The sequence below is a fragment of the Calonectris borealis genome, chromosome 3, assembly GCF_964195595.1.
Source record: "Calonectris borealis chromosome 3, bCalBor7.hap1.2, whole genome shotgun sequence".
In the NCBI taxonomy this organism is placed as follows: Eukaryota; Metazoa; Chordata; class Aves; order Procellariiformes; family Procellariidae; genus Calonectris; species Calonectris borealis.
Genome location: NC_134314.1, coordinates 97,199,852 through 97,223,080, shown reverse-complemented (window position 1 = coordinate 97,223,080; position 23,229 = coordinate 97,199,852). Strand labels below are relative to the sequence as shown.

The 23,229-nt window shown below is 38.6% G+C and overlaps 1 protein-coding gene across 1 annotated transcript in view; it reads right to left on the bottom strand.

Moving 5' to 3' along the window:
- The window catches only part of BABAM2 (BRISC and BRCA1 A complex member 2), a 182,325-nt gene that overhangs the window by 76,245 nt on the left and 82,851 nt on the right, over positions 1–23,229 (bottom strand). The window contains exon 7 of the mRNA XM_075146831.1: positions 7,573–7,682. Within this exon, the coding sequence (XP_075002932.1) occupies positions 7,573–7,682 (110 nt within the window). The remainder of the gene's footprint in view (positions 1–7,572; positions 7,683–23,229) is intronic.

Genomic DNA, 23,229 nt, shown 5'->3' with positions numbered 1-23,229 from the left:
AAGATGGTATCACGTTCTGTAGTGGTGGGTTTGGATTTACATCAAGAACTGGGAAAAATACCCACGCGGCAACAAAAGTGGGTTCAAAGTGTACTCTAGGAAATTTGAGTTTTCATAACTGTTGAGTAAATGTGCCTTTCTACACTCACTGCATTTGCTGCCAAGACAAATTCTAATTAACTCATTGTAACTACCGTTTGTCAGTTTTGGTAATTAATACCCACTTAGAATGGATACAGTTAAACAGCTAAAGCTCACCTTCGAGCTTAAAGAAAAACCCTCCATGACCTGCTCATGTGATTACATTTAAGATAAACTGGCAGAAGTCTCACACTTGTCAGATAATTTTTAAATTTGATGCAGTCAGTAACTTTGAGGCACTTTTCTTCTGCAAGAGCTATTTCATTCCAAAGAGACAGTCTGTGGAATTAAGCGTGTTTAACAACAGAGAAACTACTGCTTCAATTGTGATTTCCCAGCAACTCTCTATTTAATTGTTGTTGTTTTTTAAAGTAGTATTTAACAACAGCACATTACCCATCAAACCACAATTAACTTAGCTCTAGACAAACTCCAAGTTAAGTTTTCCTAAGTATAAATTTTACAGTTCAGGCAGGACCTGATTTTTTCATTGCATTTTCAAGAAACAGCTACTTAGGAATTTTTTAGGTTAACATTTAACCCCAGTTACCAGACCCTCCTATTTGCTCTTTTACTGCCATATCATAAGCCAGAGAGTAAAAAAAGATGACACTTGTTTCAAATTTCACTGGTCAGCCTAACTAATTTTATGGAAAACATTTCAAGGAGTTCAAGCTGGCCCTACAGTGGCCCACACAGTTCTTCAGAACAAAAGGTCCTACATAAAAAACCCAAAAGATTCCTATTAATTACTAGGTATGAAAAAAATCCTACCACCTGTGACAGATACAGTTCAGCACTAACATGGATTGATTCTGTTCAGCAGGATTCCTTTCTCCTACAAAAACATTTCAGGAAAGGAAGATGAAATCTGCTGTGTGTGCTCTAATATCTTGGGGAAATATCTGAGAGAGATACTTCAGTACTGCACCAGGATGTCAGAATGGCAATAAAAGTACCCTCTAACTCCCCAAACCGTAAGAACAACATAGGCAACAGAAAAGCCTAAAATGAATTTCAGTAGTAAAGTAGTAGTAAATTTCAGTAGTATGAATTTCAGTAGTAAAACACAATCTAAGAAAATAATTTAAAAACAATCCCTATTGCAAATACAGAGCAAGATTTCAGAAGTACTAAGTACCCGTCTACCTAGTAACTGAGAAGACAGTAATTTTCAATGTCATTGCCAGAATTATTTTTGACTAATTAAAAGTGCTTCTGACAATCCCACTGTACAAAGATACAAGTCTAAACACACGGGCAACGGTAAAGAACCAAGAACACCTTTATGAAGAATACTGTCTGATGTCCTAAAGAAAAATTACTTTGTTCCCTTTTTCCTCCATTGTCACTCTTTGTAGGAGGGTAAACACGTCTAGAAGCAGTGACACCACAGTAAAAATGCTGAGGGGGATATTTTAAGAGAGTACAGCTTTACAACGGTACTTAGAAATGCCCGAGTTGAAACAGGGATTATTACAATGAAACATGGTATACTCATAGCATATGACAACATAACATGAAACAGAATTGTATGTTTAATTAGGGTAGCCTGAAATAAACTATACGTACACAAGTAAAAAAATGCAACACCTTAATGGAAAGATTTGTATCTGAAGGAAACAAATGTGTTTAAAACTACTGAAATTTCTATAGACGGTTCCACTCTAGTCAGAATTATGTAGAGGAAGGGAATTGGAGAGGGCTGTCTTGAATCACGTTTCTGTTTTCTTTCGTAATTTCTTATTAATTACATTTTCTATACATATTTTTCCACTACACAAGAAAAACCTTTAAGGGGTAAAGTACTTGATATGTCATGTAAAAATACTCCCTCCACCATCAGGTTACAGAACCTTACGCATACAGGCTGACGCTCTGAGAGGAACCTGACAAAACCTCCAGGAAGACACAAACCCTTCCCAACGTTCAACTCTTAAGTTTTGCTCTGAGACTCGAGGCAACGCTGAGCTCTGGATTGCCACAAAGCGTATGTCAGACCAAAAACTGCCCCTTATCTCCTCTACAGAGAAACTGGTACCTCATTACCTAGCAACAAAATCAGTCCCACCTTAAGTATTTCATACCTCAATGATTAGGTCTAATTGCTTAGTCTCTTAACTGAAAGAAAACCATCTTAAAAATCTCACTAACTAAACCATTTAAGGACAGCATTAACATATCCAGCATTAAAGCACCATTTAGATGATGGACACATAATATTAGTTCTTCTCCAACTTTTTTCACTAATTGTTCTGTATCAGCTTCAGAAAAAAAGGAACAGCTGGTACAGTTGAACTCCCAGGATAAAAGTACAAGTCGATCTGTTTTGACTGTCAATCCCAGTCTACCCTGATCTCTGCCGAAGCTGTCAACAGGTCATCAAAAGGTGGCTGCAGCAAAACAGATGATATTTAGGACACAGGAAGAGTTGCAAAGCAGAGCTAGACTAGAAATCAGGTTACGGTACTGGCTACAGTTTCATAAGATTTGGATGATGGGGACATGGCACATACAGCAGGCAGGAGATCTCACTGACTCACTGGCCAGGCATTGCGTAGAGGCATGACCAAACCAGGCTTAATGGAAGAGAAAGCCCTGCAAAGCAACAGTCATTCCTGCTTCCCATGTCTGCAAAGATGCTCTGGGATTTGAAGAAGTCACGGACTGTCTTGGCTGTCTACTAACCATGCTACTGAAATCATCAACTCAGATGAATAAGCACATTTTAATATGCAAATAGAAGACCTTCTTACTTCTGTCTTCTACAAAGACAGACATATAAAAAGGCCTAAACATGAACAGTCATTTAGAGACTGTGTATTCATAATCATTCTGAAACAGCAGGCTTCAACCGGTGATGTGCACTCAGCAGTATGGCATGCCAACTTTAAAGTTGAAGCCCTTCACAGCACCCCTGCATCTCAAACGTAGCGAGAGGAGGTACCTGGCAGTAAATGGATAATATTCTATGGTTTTCCTCCTCCAACTCCCAGCAGAAAGGACAGGTAAAAGACAGGAAACACCTTAAAGCAAATACACGTTTAGTTTTCTCTTCTATTTTTTTCTCCATCAGTGAAAAACATACAGAAACATTCAAAGTCTAAGAGTTCAGACCAGGTTCTTGTTATTCTCCCCTGCCCGTATGAGAAGGTTAAACGCAGTCACCGAACTCTGCATACCCACCCCCAGTCACGAAGAACCCTCTGGCACAGCTCCCAGACCAGTAAAAAACGACCATTTCAGTCCCCAAAGCATGGAGCCTGGTCCATTTAAGCAAAACAAGTTCTACTGACAGCTGGTTTTCTTAGCATATTCATGTCCGCGTATTTATCAGAGAAAAGCCCTCCAGGACAACAGTGTTTATTGCAGGATTATTTCTGTGAATCTAGGGAACACAGCATTCACTGAGCAACAGCGTTTCCACCCTTATATCTTTTTTTCTTAAAATGTGAACCAAGACAAACCCATTTTTATTTTCTTTAGCATGGAGGACTCATGAAGGGAAAAAAAAATATATGCATTAAACTTTTTCTTTCTTTTAAAAAAAAAAACAAACTTCTGATCCACATTCTGTGTAGTACGCTGACACACATTTTAAGCATTAATATAGAAATTAGCTGTTCAATCTCGCACTGACTCATTACATTTAGAGTCTAGTGACTTCTAATAAACGGAAACCAAAGAAATGATGGATATTTTGATTACAAATTTCCCTTCCATACGAATATCTAGTATACTTTCACTAGAAAGATAATTTTGAGCAAGCAAGATGCTTTCTACCGACAGGTTTAGAGACATTATGAATAACGCATGGAAATGCGACAGAGACATAAAGCGTAAATATCCCAGCAGCTCCTCCTCATGCAGAGGAGCGCAGAAGCCGCCTCAGGGTACGTCTGTGCCTGCCCAGCAGCAGGAGGAGGTCAGGTGGATGAGCGAGGAGTGCTCAGGTACTGGCGCTGCTCAGCTCTCTGACCCTCTCCCCAAAGCACAGCAGGCGCCAGCGGGGGATGAAGAGCACCCTGTGGCCAGCCCCACGCCCCGCAGTGGGAGGAGGAGCAGGACGAGCTGGGGACACACACTCACGGATGCTGACAAGCACCATCCTCTCAAGTTGGGTGGTCAGTCTGTGGGGCTTCCCAGCTTACCACCTCCTCCAGAAGTGTGCAGAAACTTGTTTTTATGATACTACAGTTATGATGGTAGTTTTTAAACAAAACACATATCACGAATATCCCACGTTTCATTTTAACTTAATCTAATTTTTGGAATGATTAAAAGCAACTGTTATTGGCATCCATCTGCTTACTGATGCAGTGGAATAAAGAATAAGAAAAATTCTTAAAACTATGAAATGAAAGCTTTTTTAAGTGACTGATTTCAAATTAAGGAAACATTAATTAGAAATTGCTGTTAATGTGTTTTGAACAATTAGTATTTAAAGGAATGTTTTTAAACTAGTAAGTTTTAATGAAAGAATTAAACCAGATATAGTTATGAATAATTATTGCTGAGATTTTTATAAAAACACAAATGCTTCCCATCCCTAAGTGTGGGTTTGTTTTTTTACTGTAAGAATTGGACTTGACACTCTTGCAGCCAGACACCCCACCACGCAAGTCAATGGAACACCGATATTGACTCAAATGAGCCACAATACTTCTCTACTGCATTTTTACCCCCCCTTTAATATGTGAGCTTTTTCAAGCCAACTGATGTACTAACATCGTAGCCCCAAAGCAGGAAAAGTGGACATTTCCCTCGTTTTGCAAATCTCTCTTCCAGAGTCTATGACAAAGAGCAGTCAAAGTCTTACTAGTATTATATTTAATGCATCTAAAAATAGAGCAAATGTGCTTTACAATAACCCTTCAAAGCAAAAAAACTATATTCATATTGCTAGGGCTCAAATTCGCTGACAAGATCTGTGGGTATGTTCCATTTTTAGAAAATGCAATGTGGGAACGCATGTTTATATGGTAGAGCACAAAAGCAATGAAACCTCTTGGGAAAGGAGGAGATAACTCACGTTACACAAACAGACTCTTTGCTCTTATTTCTCTACAAAGCTGAAACATTTCTATCTGAAGATGTTTTTTTATACATCAGGAAAATGCTATTCCTGTTTGCTTGTTCTTCCTAAGGTGAACAGAGCTTAGTATTAGCAAAATAATTGTGGGAATTTGGTATTTTTCCTGTTTTGTTGAGTACTTGGGAATGTTATGTTGGGAACTGTCAACTACTACTTACTCCACCTCAAAATCTGCTGCATAAAAAAAATACACTGGTAATTTGCTTACATGGCTTTTGTAGATGCAATTACTGTTAGCAGCAGGAAAGAGCTTTTATAAGCAGAACACAATTCAAATGTAACATGCCATGGCCTCAAGTCATTAAACTAATCCTCAGGGCTTCTTGAGGCTTTTTGTACTTTTGGCAAAAAGTATAAAGAAGTACGCATTGTTGCCTCAGTTCCCAAACACTGGAAGGTTAAATATCTAGACTGTCAACCTCTGCTAAACAAAGCAGAGATTGGTTTTGGGAAAGAACAAGAGACAAATATACCTTTGTTATTAAAGCGCAATCGAACAAACATTGAAAACATACCCATACATTTATTCATGGCACGTATAAAGTACCCAGTAGAATAAAGGAACGTGCAACAGCTCACAAGCAACTCTGGTATTACGGGTTACCAGTATCTAGACACTGTGATGAATACCTTACAAATGCACGAGGACAGACTGAGTTAGATGAGTGAAGTATCTCAATTTTGATACACAGATAACGTGACAAGGTGTGGAACTCCATGATTTACAGGCATGATTTTAACATGACTACATAAGCTATAAATGACAAAGCCATAAATACATCAGACATGTCAGATATGTACTAACACCACGCAAATATCTTTCTGCTATATTGCTCTACATCAAACATCTAAAATCAGGTATTCTTTAGGGCACTCACAGAAAATGCAGTATTTTTAGGAAGACAAAGTGTTGCTTTGTATTGCTATTCCACTTGGTATCAAGAGGTTAAAATCTTTCTAAAGATACTATTGAAAGTGGGAAAATAAGCAATGTATTCATTAGCACATAGGTCATTTAGACAGACATACCTGAGTGGCCTGAAATACACTTAAGAATCAACATGTGCCTAGAGTTGAAGATACAAAGGAAACGAGTGACAGCCCATTTGCTTTAACAGCAGCTGAGCAGAAGAATCCTTTGGAACATGGAAGGGTAATTACATGTTTGACTACAATTATTCCCTCAACTAATGTTGACAAAAAGTAGTGAATTGATAAAAAATATGAAAACGTAAAAGCTGCTAAATATAGTGTGTGTGTGTGTTTGCATGTGCATGTGTAACCTACATTTTCTTAAATAAAATATTTGGGAAGTCTTATGCCTTTATCTAAATCAAATCTTGGGTTTTGTTTTTTTAAATTGCATCCAACAGTTTATCCAGACCAATGCCTGTTGACCAAAATGTCAAGATACCATGTTCCTTCATGCACACAAACCTTATCACTGAGTTATTATAGAACTGTGGTAGTCAGTATTTCCCATTTTTTCTTCTCTACCCAGAAGTGTCACCATCGTTTCAGAGGAAAGCCACTGCAGTATTAACCAGAAAAACAAAGCATCACCGAAACAATGCTAGACCAGCTTGACTGTTGTATATCTGAACAGTCTAATGCAGTTACTTTTTTGAAGCAGACATTACAAGACTGAGATACTGAAGGGAAGGAGGAGCATTAAGACATTCTAATTCCAGAAATGGAAGAAGAGAGATTTAATGAAAGCAGACTGATTCTAATCCTCACCCTTCCATTTTAGGAGTAGAAATTCATTTCTCAGCAAATCTCTTTGCCAACTGGTAAACAGATCAGTAAGGTTCAACAATCTTGAAATTAAATATTCAGATATTCCTCTGAAAAAAGTAACTTACTAAAGCTGCAAATCCCTAAAACACAGTTAATAAAGCCCTTTAGCTTCTACACCAATACTTTATTCAAATGTATTATGTTTATACAGAGAACTTACCTTCCCAAAAGAAAAAGAAATTGAAGATTCCCCCACAAAAAAGCTATCAGTATGCTGTACTGTAGGAGGCACTCAAAATATACCGCTACAGGAAAACACAGCATAGTTTTCATAAATTATGATGCTACAGGAATATCACATGTAGCCAGTGATGAGTTTTATTCGTCCATATGTGATCCAGCGATAGATACAGAACTAGACGAAAGATCTGTCATTTCTCCACCAGACGCACTTGCAGTAATCATTATACCTTTGAGCAATTTAAAGCAATAGCATGTTACCACCTAGCCAACATTTCTCACATCTATCCGGAAAAAAATGAAAAGTTCCGAGATGAAATAGAATGAACATTCCAGGAAAAAACTGTCTCACTCACTGTTCAATACGCGGGGAGAGATACAGCTTAGGAAAAACCTGAGTAGCTTCTGCATCCTCAAAACTAACGGAGAGAAGTGCAACATCTTCTCCAGGATCTTCATTCACATCCTGTACATAAAAAATAATAAATATAAAATGGCAAATAACAAACTGAGTACTCAGAAGCTTACAGATAACAACTAATAAGTCAAATACCAATTTATTTAGGAGACACTTAAGTGAGGAATCTAAAGTGCAACCACTCAAAAATAGGTTGCAAATTTATTCTTACTGTATTAGTACTTAAAAGATACTCTGCTGTGCTTAATTTCCTTTAAAGTATCAAAATAAAATTACTGTGTTAGAGAGTATACAGTAGTGTAGCTCTTCTTCAATTAGCCAAACTACATATTTCAGTAAAGATGCAGATTTCATTTTCAAAAATCTTTGGTTTTACACTAACAGCAGATGCAAATGCTGAAGAATGTTTTTAAATGTTATAATATCACTGATTTATGACCACAGATTTTATATTTGTTATTTTTCAAAGCAGTATATGGTCCAAAATTTCTGCTGTACTCAACTCCTACTTCTCTTGTGGATGAAAAATGTTTTTGCAATCAGATATTTGTATATAGAAGCCATCGTCCCCAAGTTTCCTGCAAATTAAACCCGTGCATTACTTTCAGCAAAGACTGCATACTCTATAAAAACTACTGTAAGAAGAAAAAAAAAAAATCCATGCTGAGTACCATGACGGTCAATCTTAACGCATTCATAGTTCAAGCTTTCTTTGTATCAGAACAATCAGCTACAGTTTTGGGATCAAGTAGAACAAATTGTTTCTGGTTAGGACCTGTCATCTCTCCAATTAAAAAATCACATACAGTACGAACAAGTGTATTTCTGCTACACACAACTTCATTTAAGCTCTTGACCTCTAGTTAGAAAGCAATGAGTTAGCAGTGCAGTCACCTTCATCGACAGCAAGTAATACGGTGCCACTTGCTGCTCGCAAAGAAGTCCTTTAACGTGTTTGTGCATATGTACATAGCAACTTGCCAAGATGCATTTGTTTTTATCCGTTTTGGAAAAACACGAGAGGAAATAGATAACCCAGCAGATATGTGCTCAAAGCAGGATCAACATGGTGCAGTGTGCCCTGGTATGCTCTGTCCCACACGCAGCTGTGAGGAAGGAACATGCAAACCACTTAAACATTGTTAGGAGATCCTGCCCTATCTGGGGAGAAAAAGAAAAAGTGACTGCTGAGTGGTTTCAGGAAGACAATCTCGTGCCATTTGAAGCTTTGGCAGGACTGAAACTGTTAACGTCCAGAGAGACTAGCTGCATAGCAGCTATTACGTGCAGAACACAACATGCCAAGAAACTTAGTGATAAGCTGCAGGGAAGAATGGGTCTTAAAAAAGCCTAATTGTCTTAGATGAAAAATGAGACAGAGCTGACAGTGTTTTCTTAAATTCTGCCTTGGTGTGCAGCTCTCTTCTGACAGCTGAAAGAAAAGTGTACTCTTAGAAATGCCTGTAAAATGGTCACGAACATACTTAGGTTGGAAATCAGAACATGGTTTTAACCTGAAGCTGCAGGACAACGCTCCACACGAGCGGTGAGGACAAAAGCTATCTGCTCTCCTGTTGGGGTAGGATCAGTTTATGGACGGGATTATATGACATGGTTGCCTGCAACAGCAACGGACACAACCTCGTGACCCACAATGTTCCCTTCAGTGTTTCTTTTCCAAGCGGTACTATCATCTGCAGTAGAAGAACCAGCACAGATTACAAAACCTTTTTCAACGAGACAAACAACAAAAAATACCCAAGAATGCAATCCCCCCGCAACCTTTTCCCCAGTATTTCACATCATTAAGGAAAAAATTTAAATAAGGAACAGCTTTCACTCCTGCAGCTGAGTATGGCATTAACCGGCTTTTTCCCATTAATTTGCTAATTGTCAATCAAATGAAAAGAACTATTAAAGGCAGATTAAGCGGTAATGTTAATGATTAAAAAGATTTTATTTTAATGGGCATTCTTCAAGAGATGACAAGAACATATAATACATTTACTCGTGTACTTACACAGTTCTTCCAAGACCATATTATTTTGTTTGTAATGCTTTTCAAATAATTCGTTTTTACAGAATAGAACCTACATGCATTTGATAAGCTACACGGACAAAACCAAACGTATTTAATCTTGCATTTAGTATTAGTGCTTAAGCTGACGTGCACACACAGATTGACACCAATGCATAAGACCAGTTTCTAGAATACCATCCAGGTGCTTACTGATCAAAGAAAATCAAAACAAGGGGAAAAAAAAAATCCAAAACAGATTAGGTGAACACCACTACAGCATCCATTAACCCGTACAGTAATATTACATTATATTTTCTACACTCACTAGTGGCTTCTTTAATGTGAAGACTCATGCCAGTCATGCCAGACTCATGCCAGGGGGGAAAAAAAAACCCCACACAACATAAATGTCCTGGTATCTTTGCATGTTAAGCTGCAATAAGCTGATGTGTGCAGTAAGAGCAATAAACTGAGATGTGCATTTTTCATTTACAAAAATAACACTACTGCAAGTACGGCTGCCAGCACAGCACTGCATTACGTTCATACAGCTACTGTCCAATACAAGTTTGAGTACAGAAATTGGCATTCTTCTGTAACTAGCACCTTTCAAATGGATGCGTATTTTTGGCCCACATACCTGAGAAATGAAAATTGTAACTTAAAAAAGATGCAAAAAATCAGCATTCCTGTAGGTTTTAAAAAGATGTAATGCAGTAACACCATGAAGTTGCTCAGGTGGCCACAGATTCACGATGTCCCCTTTGTATCCGACACCATACTGTTTATTCCTTTCAGACTTTGTTACTTTTATTTATGCAAGAATCAGCTTGGTGGAACTGCATTCAGCCCTAGTGGGTCTGTTACAACTGCCGTTTATAAAACTAAACCAAAACCACATGTCTTACAGATAAACTGTGGAAAGCTTTTCAACTAATAGATGTTTTTGATGTTGTCTGTGCCAGTCACAACTTAACTCCTTCAGTGATCTCTCTCCTGGTCATCTCTACGAACCTGTTAGTGACTAGGTGAGATGATGGATCCTTGTATTACCAGGCAATGACATCTCCCTGGAACAGGGGCTGAGGTCACTCCATTACACCAAAGCATCCAAAGGCAAATGCTTCTTATCAAACTCTGCCCAGGCAGTGCCTTCCCCTTTCCCATTTCTGCATGCGTATTTCTCTCAAAGAACAGGCCAGATTTAAACAGAGCAGCAAAGCAAAAAATCACCTCTATTTTTATTTTTCAGTTGGCTTCAAAAGAGAGAGTGACATCCCATTGCTTTGGCAATATTATTCCCTTTTAGGAAAAAAAGAGGCTGTTGAACTAAAGTCACAACATGTTTTTTCATATTTAAGTAGCCATGTTCCTTCTCCTAATTTGTGTTTAACTCACAACACTTAATGTTAGAGGATTTTATTAATAGAAATAATTTTCTATTTAAGAAAAAACTGATTTTGTAAAAACTGAAAACGGCAATTTCTTATAAACGTTAGCATCCAAGGGTAGAACTGCCACATTAAAGTACCATTTTATACTCGCAGAACGTTTTCCACACAAGACTCTACAGAAGGTATAATTAAAATGAACTTCCACTGAATGGAGAGCACATCCTGGGCCACAGGAATTTTGAGGTTTAAAAACTGAATGTTTATAAAAATGTTTGAAATCGCTCGTTAAGCATGTGATAATGCACACCTATTAGTTTTTCCACAACAGTCTCATGCTTGATAGTAAAAAAAAACCCCTAGCGCACTGCAGTGTAAAAGATCCAACGTAGCCTTCCATGGTGTCTTTCTGCCATCTCGCTATCATGTATTTCTTTTTTAAAAAGTAATCTTTTCCTCCTTTCAGAAAATGCCCATTCAAATCACACAGGAAAAAAAATGGATACACCATTTAACACTGAAAATAAATAGTTTTCTTTCTCAAGAACTGCAAGGAGTTTCCTATGTTTACAGAATACTTTGCACAGTGTGGACTGATCCTTGACTAAACCTCCAAAGTGCTGTGGAAATGCAAAATATATATAGTAAAGCAATGTGGTGAGAAGGAACAAAAAAAACCCCAAACCCTAAAGATTTGCAACCCATAAGCTTTTTTCTTTTGCAGAGATCTAGCAACAACTTACAAGAATAAATAAAACTTTTCACAAAGAACAGCATAAAGAGAAAGCTCATGGTATTTTATTCTAATTTACCCTTTGTCTACTTAGCCAGTGCAGATGAAAGGTTCATTAAGTATGTATTTTTGAAACTCAAGAACAAGAGGCCTGAAATATGTGAAAATACAAATGCAGCACAGAACAGATGAAAATGGAAGTTTGAAGGCATTTAGAAATTTTTTTTTTCCCAAAAAAACGTCAGGAAAAGACTGCAGGTATCACAAGACTCCAAGGTAAAACTTAAAATCCTACTTCTAATTGCATCAGCAGTGTCTAAACAACCATTTGTTATTTTTCATTCATATCAGTCTAAATTTACATTCAAATACATGCTTCAATGTTTACAGCTGCTCCCTTTGCAAAATACTTAATCTTTTTACAAAGTTAGTATGAGTTATTTATGAAAATTACCATCAAAACCACTTTAAATACACCATCCAAACGGCATTGTTTTCTCGTATCCTACCTACTGTAATTGAAAACTGGGAATTTACTGGAACTGACAATTTATTATGAGTCAGACGGTTGATAGCCAGTCCAACCAAAACATCTGCTCCGCACAGTCACAACTGCTATAACCCATTTCCTCTTGTGCCTGGAGTCCAACCAAGTTGTACATTACAGTTCCTTTTCCTTAAAGATGCAGACTCTGGAAAATCAGTTATTACCTTGGCTTAGTTATCAACAAAGAATTGCCTTGCAACCTCTGATTAGAGTATTCTTTCAAGAGGAGGTATTTCTCTATTTGGAATGCAAGTGTGATTCCCTGCACCAAAAAGCAACGCATAAAGTGGTAAGCGACTGCAGGCTTATGCCAGGCAGTGGCAGGACCTGCCTCTCCATGACAGACTTGAGAGGCAGGAGGCGTGAAACTGGGGGAACAGACCCTGCAACGGGCTGACGTATAAATCGAGGACCTGGGATGAGGAATCCAGTTTAGCGACATTAACTGTAAAGCAAGAACGAGAGGAAAAGAAATTTAGAATTTGGTAGAAAGGATGGGAAAGGATGTGCAGGAGGAGTATCGGCATGCTTTGGGGAGGACAAGCAGCTTTTGGCCTGGGGGATGGCAGAAAATGAGACAAGGGAGCAGGGCTTCTGGTAGGGCTGTTAAGTGTGTACCCTAAGTACAAACAGCAATTGGTTTGGGGATAAAAGTGACGTAAGGAAGAGCACACAAACTGTTCAACCTACTGGATGTTCCTTTGGGTAAGGAGACGGTACGCAGGCGACTGATGTTGCAGAAGCCTCCAAACTGTGTGGTCAGGCCAAATCTGCTTCAGGAGGTTCCCAGCCCCAGCTGATCATTCCTACCTCTTCTTGGAGGTTTCTGACCTCTCGGCTCTCTCAACTGCTCAGTAACTGTCTTTGTGGTATGACTGTAATTGAGGGGATGGAAACCTCCAGCAAATGGGGAGGGGAAAGGATCACTTAAAATAATGTAAGTGAAGGATAAACTCAATTTACAACTCGTGTGATGTGATGGAGGTTGGGGGAAGGTGAAATGGAAAGGCAGAATATGGATGAGAACACGGAGGACTGAGTCAGCATTGATCTTAGCATCTGCAGCCAGCTTATGACAAGTGGAAGTCTTTTAACAGACACTTACTTAACTGTGGTACCTCTCAGCCCTGCCAAGTCAGTCAGCTTCACAGAAGTTGAGTGTGAAATTTATATTTCAGGATCCTTGCAGGAGAAAAAAGGTCTCCAGAGGAGAAATGCATGAGAATAACATGCATTCAGAAAGGTAATTTATCTTGGGGTCAAACTTAACCCATGTAATTTTCATGATACATACCTGTAATGGGACCATACTTGTTAACAACTGATCAGAGAAGTGAACGACAGAATTTGTTTTTAAAGCTGAAATGTGAATTGCAGTAGAGAAGAACACACAACACTATTTACTTCATTAGTACTAACGGGCTACTTGCATCACAACAGTTAGCAAAGTTTGGCCTTTTCCCTCCAAATGACAGCATGCAATAACGTGAAAACCAGCTGTCAAATAAAGCACAAGCAACTCGTACCGTTACTGCGTAGCAGTTTCACTAGCCAGCTTTGACACAAGCAGTTACATGTTCTTCCAACCTTTTTCTACATCTAATGTTTTTTAAAAAAATAACAAAACTAGGGGAAAGCAGGCTAAGGAATCTGAAGTGGCAAATGAGACTGAGAAATCTGCTTCACTCTAGGGAGAATATGTAATTACTCCAGGAAATTCATTCTTCTGTCTTCCAGGAAACCCACCAGGTCTGATCAAGGAGTGCTGATGCTTTAAATAGGATCTTTAATGAAAACAAAGGCAGTTACCTTGCATGCACTGCCCACGGCATCGCAACGTTCCAAACACAGCCCCTCTCTCAAGGTAATACAGCAAAACACGTCCCTCACTCAGTCTGGGCAAAGAGCGTGTCTGAGCACAGCGTAATTCTCATTTTAAAAGTTACATAAAAATCGTAGTCTGGGAACAACTTTGCAGAATCTGAAGAGCTTACTTACAGGACAAGATACTGAGCTTCCTTCATTAAAACAAATTTAAATAAGTAACTATCTACTAAATATTAAAAAAGTATCAGCAAGACCTCCGAATATACCATTGGACATCAATAAGTCAACATGAAAACAAACAGTATGTTCTTTAAGTGTGAGTAACAACCCAGGACTTTGTTTTGTTTTCAGACTTTCACATATAAATATATTGTGCTTCTTCAAGACAAAAACTTGAGATCTGTTTTGCCTATGCCATTTTCTTTTATTATGGACATGGTAATTTACCACTACTTTCACAGCATGAATGACTGTCAGAGTTAGGTAAAGAATGCTGTTAGGAAAAGCATAAAAAACCCCAAATGGTTAAAAAGAAAGAATAACATTCTTGCCATGAAAATACATGTTCGATTCACAACTTTGAAGATTAATGTCATTTAAGTGGATAAAAGTTAATTTATTCTGACAGCAGAAAAAGTTGTGGTGACACTTTCACCTCAACAATACTGTTTGCTTAGGTATGAAAAACACAATCTCAGAAAATAAGGCAGATTTCTTCAAAGGTCAAAAACATGTTTTGCTAAGTTTGGGACTCAGATTTGAAATAAATAATCTACGTGTGGCACAGCCTAAAATTAATATTGGGTGCAGTCTAAAATTAGTATTTCTGAACTGATTCCAAGTGAGCTAAAATGTATATAAAATGAATATGTAGAAACAAGAGATACAAATTACATTTGCAAGACAGGATCGTTCCACCATATTGACTGAATTTTTCTAAGTCCTCACCGAACAACTGTATTTATTAGCTATGTTTTAATGTCACTACAGTAGGGGATATTTTATATTTTTAAAAGAGACTGATATGTAAGATGCTCAGGATCTTAAATTTCAATTTGTTCAATGAAACAAGTACAAGCGCATTAGCTCTACCTGCTCTAATATCAGGTATCACATTCAGATTAAAATAAGATTAAAACCCAAAATTTACATAGTCTGGAACATCTCTGCAACAAATTAGAAAAAAATAACATGAAATAGGGAGAAACAATATTAGGAATCTAGATTGCTGGGAGGTAGTCTCAGACCTGATTTTTCCATACATTCACAAAAAAGTGCTTTTGTTTCCTAGGACCCCAACTTATCCAACACTACAGAGTGCTGCTTAATTTTTTGTTTTTGTTTTTTTTTTTTTACTTCTAACCTAATTTCTAAGCAGACCAGATAAGTTTTAATAAAACACTACAGTTTTACCATCAAAAAATTACGTTAACCTGAAAGATGTCCCTATTACTCTGATGAAGTTTTGTAGGCAGGAAAGAGATTCCAACACCACCATATCTTTCCTAAAACCTCAAGCAAAGCAATCACCTGTCTCCGCCATCACCAGCTGATAATGGGATGCACAAAAATGTTTGGAGACTTCAGAGCTTAGTTTTTACAGTCACCCTGCCTGTTCTTAGACAGTGAGCAGCAGTTGCATGCACTCAGACCAAGCCAATGTTGCCATGTCTTGACAAACAACTTTTCACCTTTAAATCAAGAGCACTACAAAAACAGTTCTCAAAAATCCAGATCTTATTTCTACCACCAACAAATGTTGCAGTAAGGTACTTCGCTGGCATCAGTGGTGCTACTGGCGGAATAAAGGACAGCACAACCTGAGCAACAGCGTGAGAATCCAGCCGAAATCGTAAGACTGAAAATTTAAATGTTTCCTTATAAGCACATATCCTAGATAAATGACTGTTTAATGTTTGGTTGTAAACAATGATCAACTATTTTACAAAAAGTTGTATGTGTGGTAAACCAAGTTGGGCGGGAGTGTTGATCTGCTGGAGGGTAGGAAGGCTCTGCAGAGGGACCTGGACAGGCTGGATCGATGGGCCGAGGCCAACTGTATGAGGTTCAACAAGGCCAAGTGCCGGGTCCTGCACTTGGGCCACAACAACCCCAGGCAACGCTACAGGCTTGGGGAAGAGTGGCTGGAAAGCTGCCCGGAGGAAAAGGACCTGGGGGTGCTGGTTGACAGCCGGCTGAACATGAGCCGGCAGTGTGCCCAGGTGGCCAAGAAGGCCAACGGCATCCTGGCCTGTATCAGAAATAGTGTGGCCAGCAGGAGCAGGGAGGTGATCGTGCCCCTGTACTCGGCACTGGTGAGGCCGCACCTCGAATCCTGTGTTCAGTTTTGGGTCCCTCACTACAAGAAGGACATGGAGGTGCTGGAGCGTGTCCAGAGAAGGGCAACGAAGCTGGTGAAGGGCCTGGAGCACAAGTCTTATGAGGAGCGGCTGAGGGAACTGGGGTTGTTTAGTCTGGAGAAGAGGAGGCTGAGGGGAGACCTCATCGCGCTCTACAACTACCTGAAAGGAGGTTGTAGTGAGGTGGGTGTTGGTCTCTTCTCCCAAGTAACTAGCGATAGAACGAGAGGAAATGGCCTCAAGTTGCACCAGGGGAGGTTTAGGTTGGACATTAGGAGAAATTTCTTTACTGAAAGAGTGGTCAGGCCTTGGAACAGGCTGCCCAGGGAAGTGGTTGAGTCACCATCCCTGGAAGTATTTAGAAGACGTGTAGATGAGGCACTTAGGGACGTGGTGTAGTGGGCATGGTGGTGTTGGGCTGATGGTTGGACTCGATGATCTTAGAGGTCTTTTCCAACCTTAATGATTCTATGATTCTAAACACGCTCTGAGAGCCTTAAAAAGTTGTCTTAGAAAGTTATGGGTAAACAGCAAGCAAAAGACAAGTAGTATTAAAATTAATACTTGGACTAATGACACCGTCATCCTAAATCAGGAATCATGTGGGGACAGACAGCAAGGCAGAGAGAGTGAAGGAGGTGGCAGCTTTACTTAGTTCACCGGGGCTTTGCATATTAGTGACAGACATACTGATTCTGGGCAAACACTACATTCAGTTGTATGTATTTACATTTGTGTATGTGTCTTCAGTGCATGGAGGACTCATTTGCACCACTGTTTTAGATGTTCTCTATTTAGAATTTTCATTTGAAATAATCAATAATGAAGATTCAAGATTTATGTAGTGATATAATTAATTCTAGAACTGTCAGGGTTCAGGCACTCTCTGTATTACCTTGCCATGTGCCAAGGTATTTCCTTGCTAACAACAGTCACTAAAAGACATTTCTTTCACACTACACATTACTATCTACTTTTTACACTTTGAATACTGAGAACTCCTCTACTAGCAACTGAAAATATAGATCAATACCCACCCTTTGAAAGACCTTCATGTTCAAAGACCATGAGACAAGATAACTTTTTTTTTTAATGTATATAGTCTATATAGATAGTCTGAATTACTTGAAACGATATAAAGTGGATTTACAATATTTCCAAATGTAAAAATATACTTTCAATGTTCTCAGAAACAAGTAAATAGAAATAAAAAGAAAACACAAAATACTTTCCATTTAGATGACTTATGACAGGTCACCTCCATGTAGTTTCTTTCTCTATAAATCTCCCAAAGCTATCAAGCTGCTTCCTCAACGTATAGTAATGATCCATTTTTTAATGTAAGCCCTATGTTTTTAAGCTTGCTTTCCCAGATAAAGATCTGGGGACACATACAACTTGGGATTCAAATCCTTCACAAGGATTTCACTGAGACTAGAATCTGTCCAGCCACCTCTTCAGATGATTGGACTATAATTTATTCAGAAAGCAGTATTTGCATTCTTCTCCCCCATTTTACTGACTTCCCATCTCTTTAAAAATAGTAATGTCGTTGCAGAGGCCGAAGAGCAGTCATCTCATGTCCAGTGGAAAACAAGATCTGCTAATAAATGCCCTCAACTAGAGTACAAACAGATCATTAATACAGTTCAAAATAAAATCATTTTCCTGCCAAGCCAACTTTCTAATCACCAAATACAGCTTTTCTATACATGGATATTTATATTTTATATATGTAAATTGACAAAACAAACAGATTAGTATACGGGGCTCTTGGCTGAAAGAAGATTTAGAGGTAACAATTATATTTGGGAAGACTGTAATTGTGCAAGTAAGGATCCTAGGTACAGAGCTAAGTCTTAGAAGGACAGCATGACACTAACGAGAGTATTTTTTTAAAGATAATGAAATGGCTCATTGATACAATTAATAAATCTCACACGAAAAAAAAGAGTAACAGTTATTACACAGTGAAAGGGAGACATCTATTATAAGTATTTCTGTAACCATGTTGTGGTTGGAAGTCAGCATAAGCGTTTATTTTTTAAAACTTTTTAATAAAAGCTTTTTCCCCCACTCTCCACATATTCTTGTATGTTCCCAGTTCAGTGAATATCTCTGCAGAATCAGAAATACTATAGATTACATGGGTCACAACAACAATGCCACAGTAAAGCCATATTCTGAGACAGATCTTCAGTGAACCAGGAAGTACCAACAAGATTTCACAGATGAAAAAGTGAATAATCAAAGTGTAAGGTAAAAACAAGCAAAGTTACTCTTGCTTAGTGCTCTTTCACCATTGCAGCTTAGTATTGCTGACCTCATTTAAAAATACGAAGAAATATTTTCTTTTAAAAGAATGTCCAAATATTAAAAGTATTAACTGCTATGAGTTGTTTAGTCAACTGCTGTTTCCTGAGAATAACAGGAATATTTCTTATGAAAGTCCACAGCACTTTTGGTTCACAAACTGTTTATTAAGCATTCCCATTTCAAGTGTATAATATTTGTGTTTCATTTTGAGATAATCTAATATCCCTTTGTCCCATTATTACATTTATGTCTACAGGATCTTCAAAGTGTGTGTGTCTGTGTGGGGCATTTTCTGCTTTGTAGAAAAAATATGAAAGTTGGAGCATCCTGTCCCCTTGAGCCCTATTTACAAACATTCATCATTCCAACAAACAACATGCTAAGTGTAATCATGCACACAAGTGTGTATGTGTACAGATGTCATGAAGAGTAAGAACCCATTACTGTAAAAAAAAAAGTTCTTCCAGTAAGAAGAGAAACACAGCTTTTTTCCTCGCATTTCTGTGAAGGTGGATTCTGCTACAGGTATTAAGCAAGATGCTGGAATGAGGGATAAAAGCTGTATTAGTCAAAAATGATTACACCATTGGTCTTTCAGAATTCACAGCTGTACTGGTATGTAAATCAGGTGCGTAACATGAAGAAAAATTCACAGGGATAGTCACTGTTCTATATATAATAAAAAAGTCACATTCTATGACATTCTTTGTCAAGAGAGGTATCTGGAACTTAAGGCGTGAGACAGTAGATCTTGTACTTCAGCATACTGCTCAGGTTAAGGTTGAGTCATCTGTTGTTGTCTACCTCGCCCAAGACAGTGCCTGAAACACAGGGGGTCCAGTTCAGATGTGGTCCCGGTGAATTAAAGTGGTAGTTGCTAAAATAATACATCACATATTTTCAGATGAAAGACTGATTCCATCACTGAGATTTCCCTGATTACTGACTCAGAAAAGACACCACATCTTTTCCCCTATCTGTTCCATTAGTGCATCCATCACAAACTTGGGATAAATTCTTCTTCTCCAGTAAGAATTTGGAGTAGTGGTGTTAAACTCTTTTGCAGCATCTGGAGTTGTGTTTTAATGAAAAAGATGCAGGCTGAAAGGCTACTAATATTGATACTGCCCTTGAATTTGCGAAGTCTTTCCTGACACCTTCTCTCTCATATCATCTGTTCGAAGGTTCAAGTGATAATTCTCTGTAAATGTAATCCAACTTTTAATGCTCACAAGGCCTGAAATTACTTGCTCATGCTCAACAGCTTCAGCACAGCATCCCAGCATGCACAAACCAACAGGGCAGAACACCCTCTCCTCTTGGTCAGATATTCAGCTTTCTGTCCATAAAACTGAGCATTATGTTCTTTGGCAAGGAGGACGATGTCATCACACACAAGCAAGACTTGGATTGTGACAACAGAGCTTGAACTGGAAGTTTCTTACCCTGTACCTATAGGAGAGAGCATTCAATAGTTTTCTTTTCTTCCCCCCCGCCCTTTTTCTTTGAAACAGTGAGTTTAAGAAATTAAAGACTAAATTCTTTTCAGAAGCTTCATGAAATAATGCAGGTTTGATGTTCAGACTTCACAACTGATGGGATTTGCTGGACAGTTATTCACTAGGTTCCACCCTGCTGTTATGAACAGTTAAAGTGGATTGACAGATGACGGTTACTGTTCTACTTCCCATTTCTTCATGAACCTCAGTTCCCCTACAGGCATCAGTTTCAAAAGAATGTAGTCCTTCGTTTGTGTGGCATATCTACACCTACAGTGGGACCCACTATGACACTTCCTTGGGTACAAAATACTGAGAGTTTAAAAAAGAGCTTACTAGAAGTGCAGATTTGGAAATCACTTTAAAAATAAAATAGCATAAGAAAACCAAAGTAACTGCCAGCTAACTGAAGCCAATACTTAAGATGTCATCGTAAAAAAAACAGATTAAAACTGGGAATGTTAAATAGCAATATTTAAACTCCTATGTACGTTAGCAAGCTGCAAGTCCAAAACCATCGAGCCTTTTCTATTAAGAAGCCACTTAGAATCATAGAGTAGTTGGGTTGGAAGGGACCTTTAAAGGTCATCTAGTCCAACCCTCTGCAATGAGCAGGGACATCTTCAACTAGATCAGGTTGCTCAGAGCCCCCTCCAACCTGACCTTGAATGTTTCCAGGGATGGGGCAGCTACCACCTCTCTGGGCAACCTGGTCCAGTGTTTCACCACCCTCACTGTAAAAAATTTCTTCCTTGTATCTAGTCTGAATCTACCCTCTTTTAGTTTAAAACCATTCCCCCTTGTTCTATCGCAACAGGCCCTGCTAAAAAGTTTGTCCCCATCTTTCTTATAAGCCCCCTTTAGGTACTGAAAGGCTGCAATAAAGTCTCCCTGAAGCCTTCTCTTCTCCAGGCTGAATAACCCCAACTCTCTCAGCCTTTCTTCATAGGAGAGGCGTTCCATCCCCCTGATCATTTTTTGTGGCCCTCCTCTCGACCCGCACCAACAGGTCCATGTCTTTCTTGTGCTGAGGGCTCCAGAGCTGGACACAGTTCTCCAGGTGGGGTCTCACTGGAGCAGAGCAGAGGGGCAGAATCACCTCCCTCAACCTGCTGGCCATGCTTCTTTTCATGCAGCCCAGGCTACAGCTGGCCTTCTGGGCTGCGAGCACACATTGTCAGCTCATGTCCAGCTTTTCATCCACCAGTCCGTCTAAGTCCTTCTCAGCAGGGCTGCTCTCAATCCCTTCATCCCCCAGCCTGTATTGATATCGGGGGTTGACCCGACCCAGGTGCAGGACCTTGCAGTTGGCCTTGTTGAACCTCATGGGGCCCGCTTCTTGAGCTTGTCCAGGTCCCTCTGGGTGGCAGCCCGTCCCTCAGGCGTGTCGATCGCACCACTCAGCTTGGTGTCATCTGCAAACTTGGTGAGCATGCACTCGATCGCACTATGTCATTGATGAAGATATTAAGTTATGATGAAGTTATTTCTTAGAACACAGTTGTGTTTATCAGTGACAAAATAGCATTTTAAGGATCAAGGGAGAGGGAAGATTCAAGTCACGTGCATTCTGGGAATTCTCTAAATTGCCAAATTCAGGTCAATTTTTCTAATTAATCTTTCCACCATCAGCAACTTACTTGTCAATCCTATACAAAATTGCTTCTACTGTCTTGATATCTCATGTGCAAAATTTCCCCTTTTTTTTACTTTATGGTGTTTATCTATAAATAAAATGCATCTCATCTTTTACTTCTGGGGTCCAAACATAATGTTAGAAGCCTATTCTATCTTGCTATTTTCTGAATATTAAGAACAGTTGAATTTTTGGCCCACTGTTTTCACTTTGTATGCTGCACCTCCACGGCAGTCACAGAAGAAAACCATCTACATGCACATTCTGCCCCAACTTCTACAACCACCTTATACATCAATTTCTACTTCTTCGGAAATAGAAAAAAATACTATGGAATGAGAAGGGTTGATGAAAATATTTTAAGATAGATATCAGATCTAACTTCAAAAAAAAAGTTTGAGAAACACTGGTTTTAACCATAAATATAGTGCAAGTTTTAGCCATGAGATAAAGCTGTCTAAAAGCCCACTTTAATTAAGACTGAATACATTAAATAAAACCACTAACTAGTGGCAATATGTTCTTTTTAAGATCTAACAGGAGACTGTGATTCTTTGTAGAGTCATAATTGAAATAGAATACAATGAAACAACATCACAGGGAATCCCAGAAAAGGTTCTAATGTAAGGTCTTGTAACATGGTAGGGAATATGAAAACTTACCAAGTAAAACTGTGAGCATAGTAACAGAAATAGGCTGTATATTTCAACAAAAAATTTAGGAGCGATCCATGGAGCATGTGAATATTTTTTTTTTGTCATCACAATAAAAGGAACTACTAGGCATCGATACTGAAATCCAATACTATCTGACTTTTATTTTACAGCTACGGAGACAACGGACCTTCCTTTGTATTAACTTAACAGTATTGCAGACTACATAGCATGGGATTAAACTAAAAATTCTGCTAGCAAAGCGATAGCTGTATGTTTCTGTTATGTGCAGTTCATTAGCAATATAACAACTCATGTTTAAATGACAATTAAAATAGACTTGACTTCTTCAACTAAATCTATCTACATTTTCATTGATACTTGTAAAAGCCAGGACAAATGGTCAATTTAATGATTTATTTCAAAAACGGTTATAAATTTATGGTTACACTCAGTACTTATCTAGGCTTTAAATTCAATAAATGTCACCGTAATCCTAGCATCACTGAAAACAGTAAATCCAGGAAAACAAATCAGTCTTCAACTAGAAATACAACCTTAACTCAGACTGGTTTAATTTTATAATCTAAATACAGCTCCATAGAGTTACATA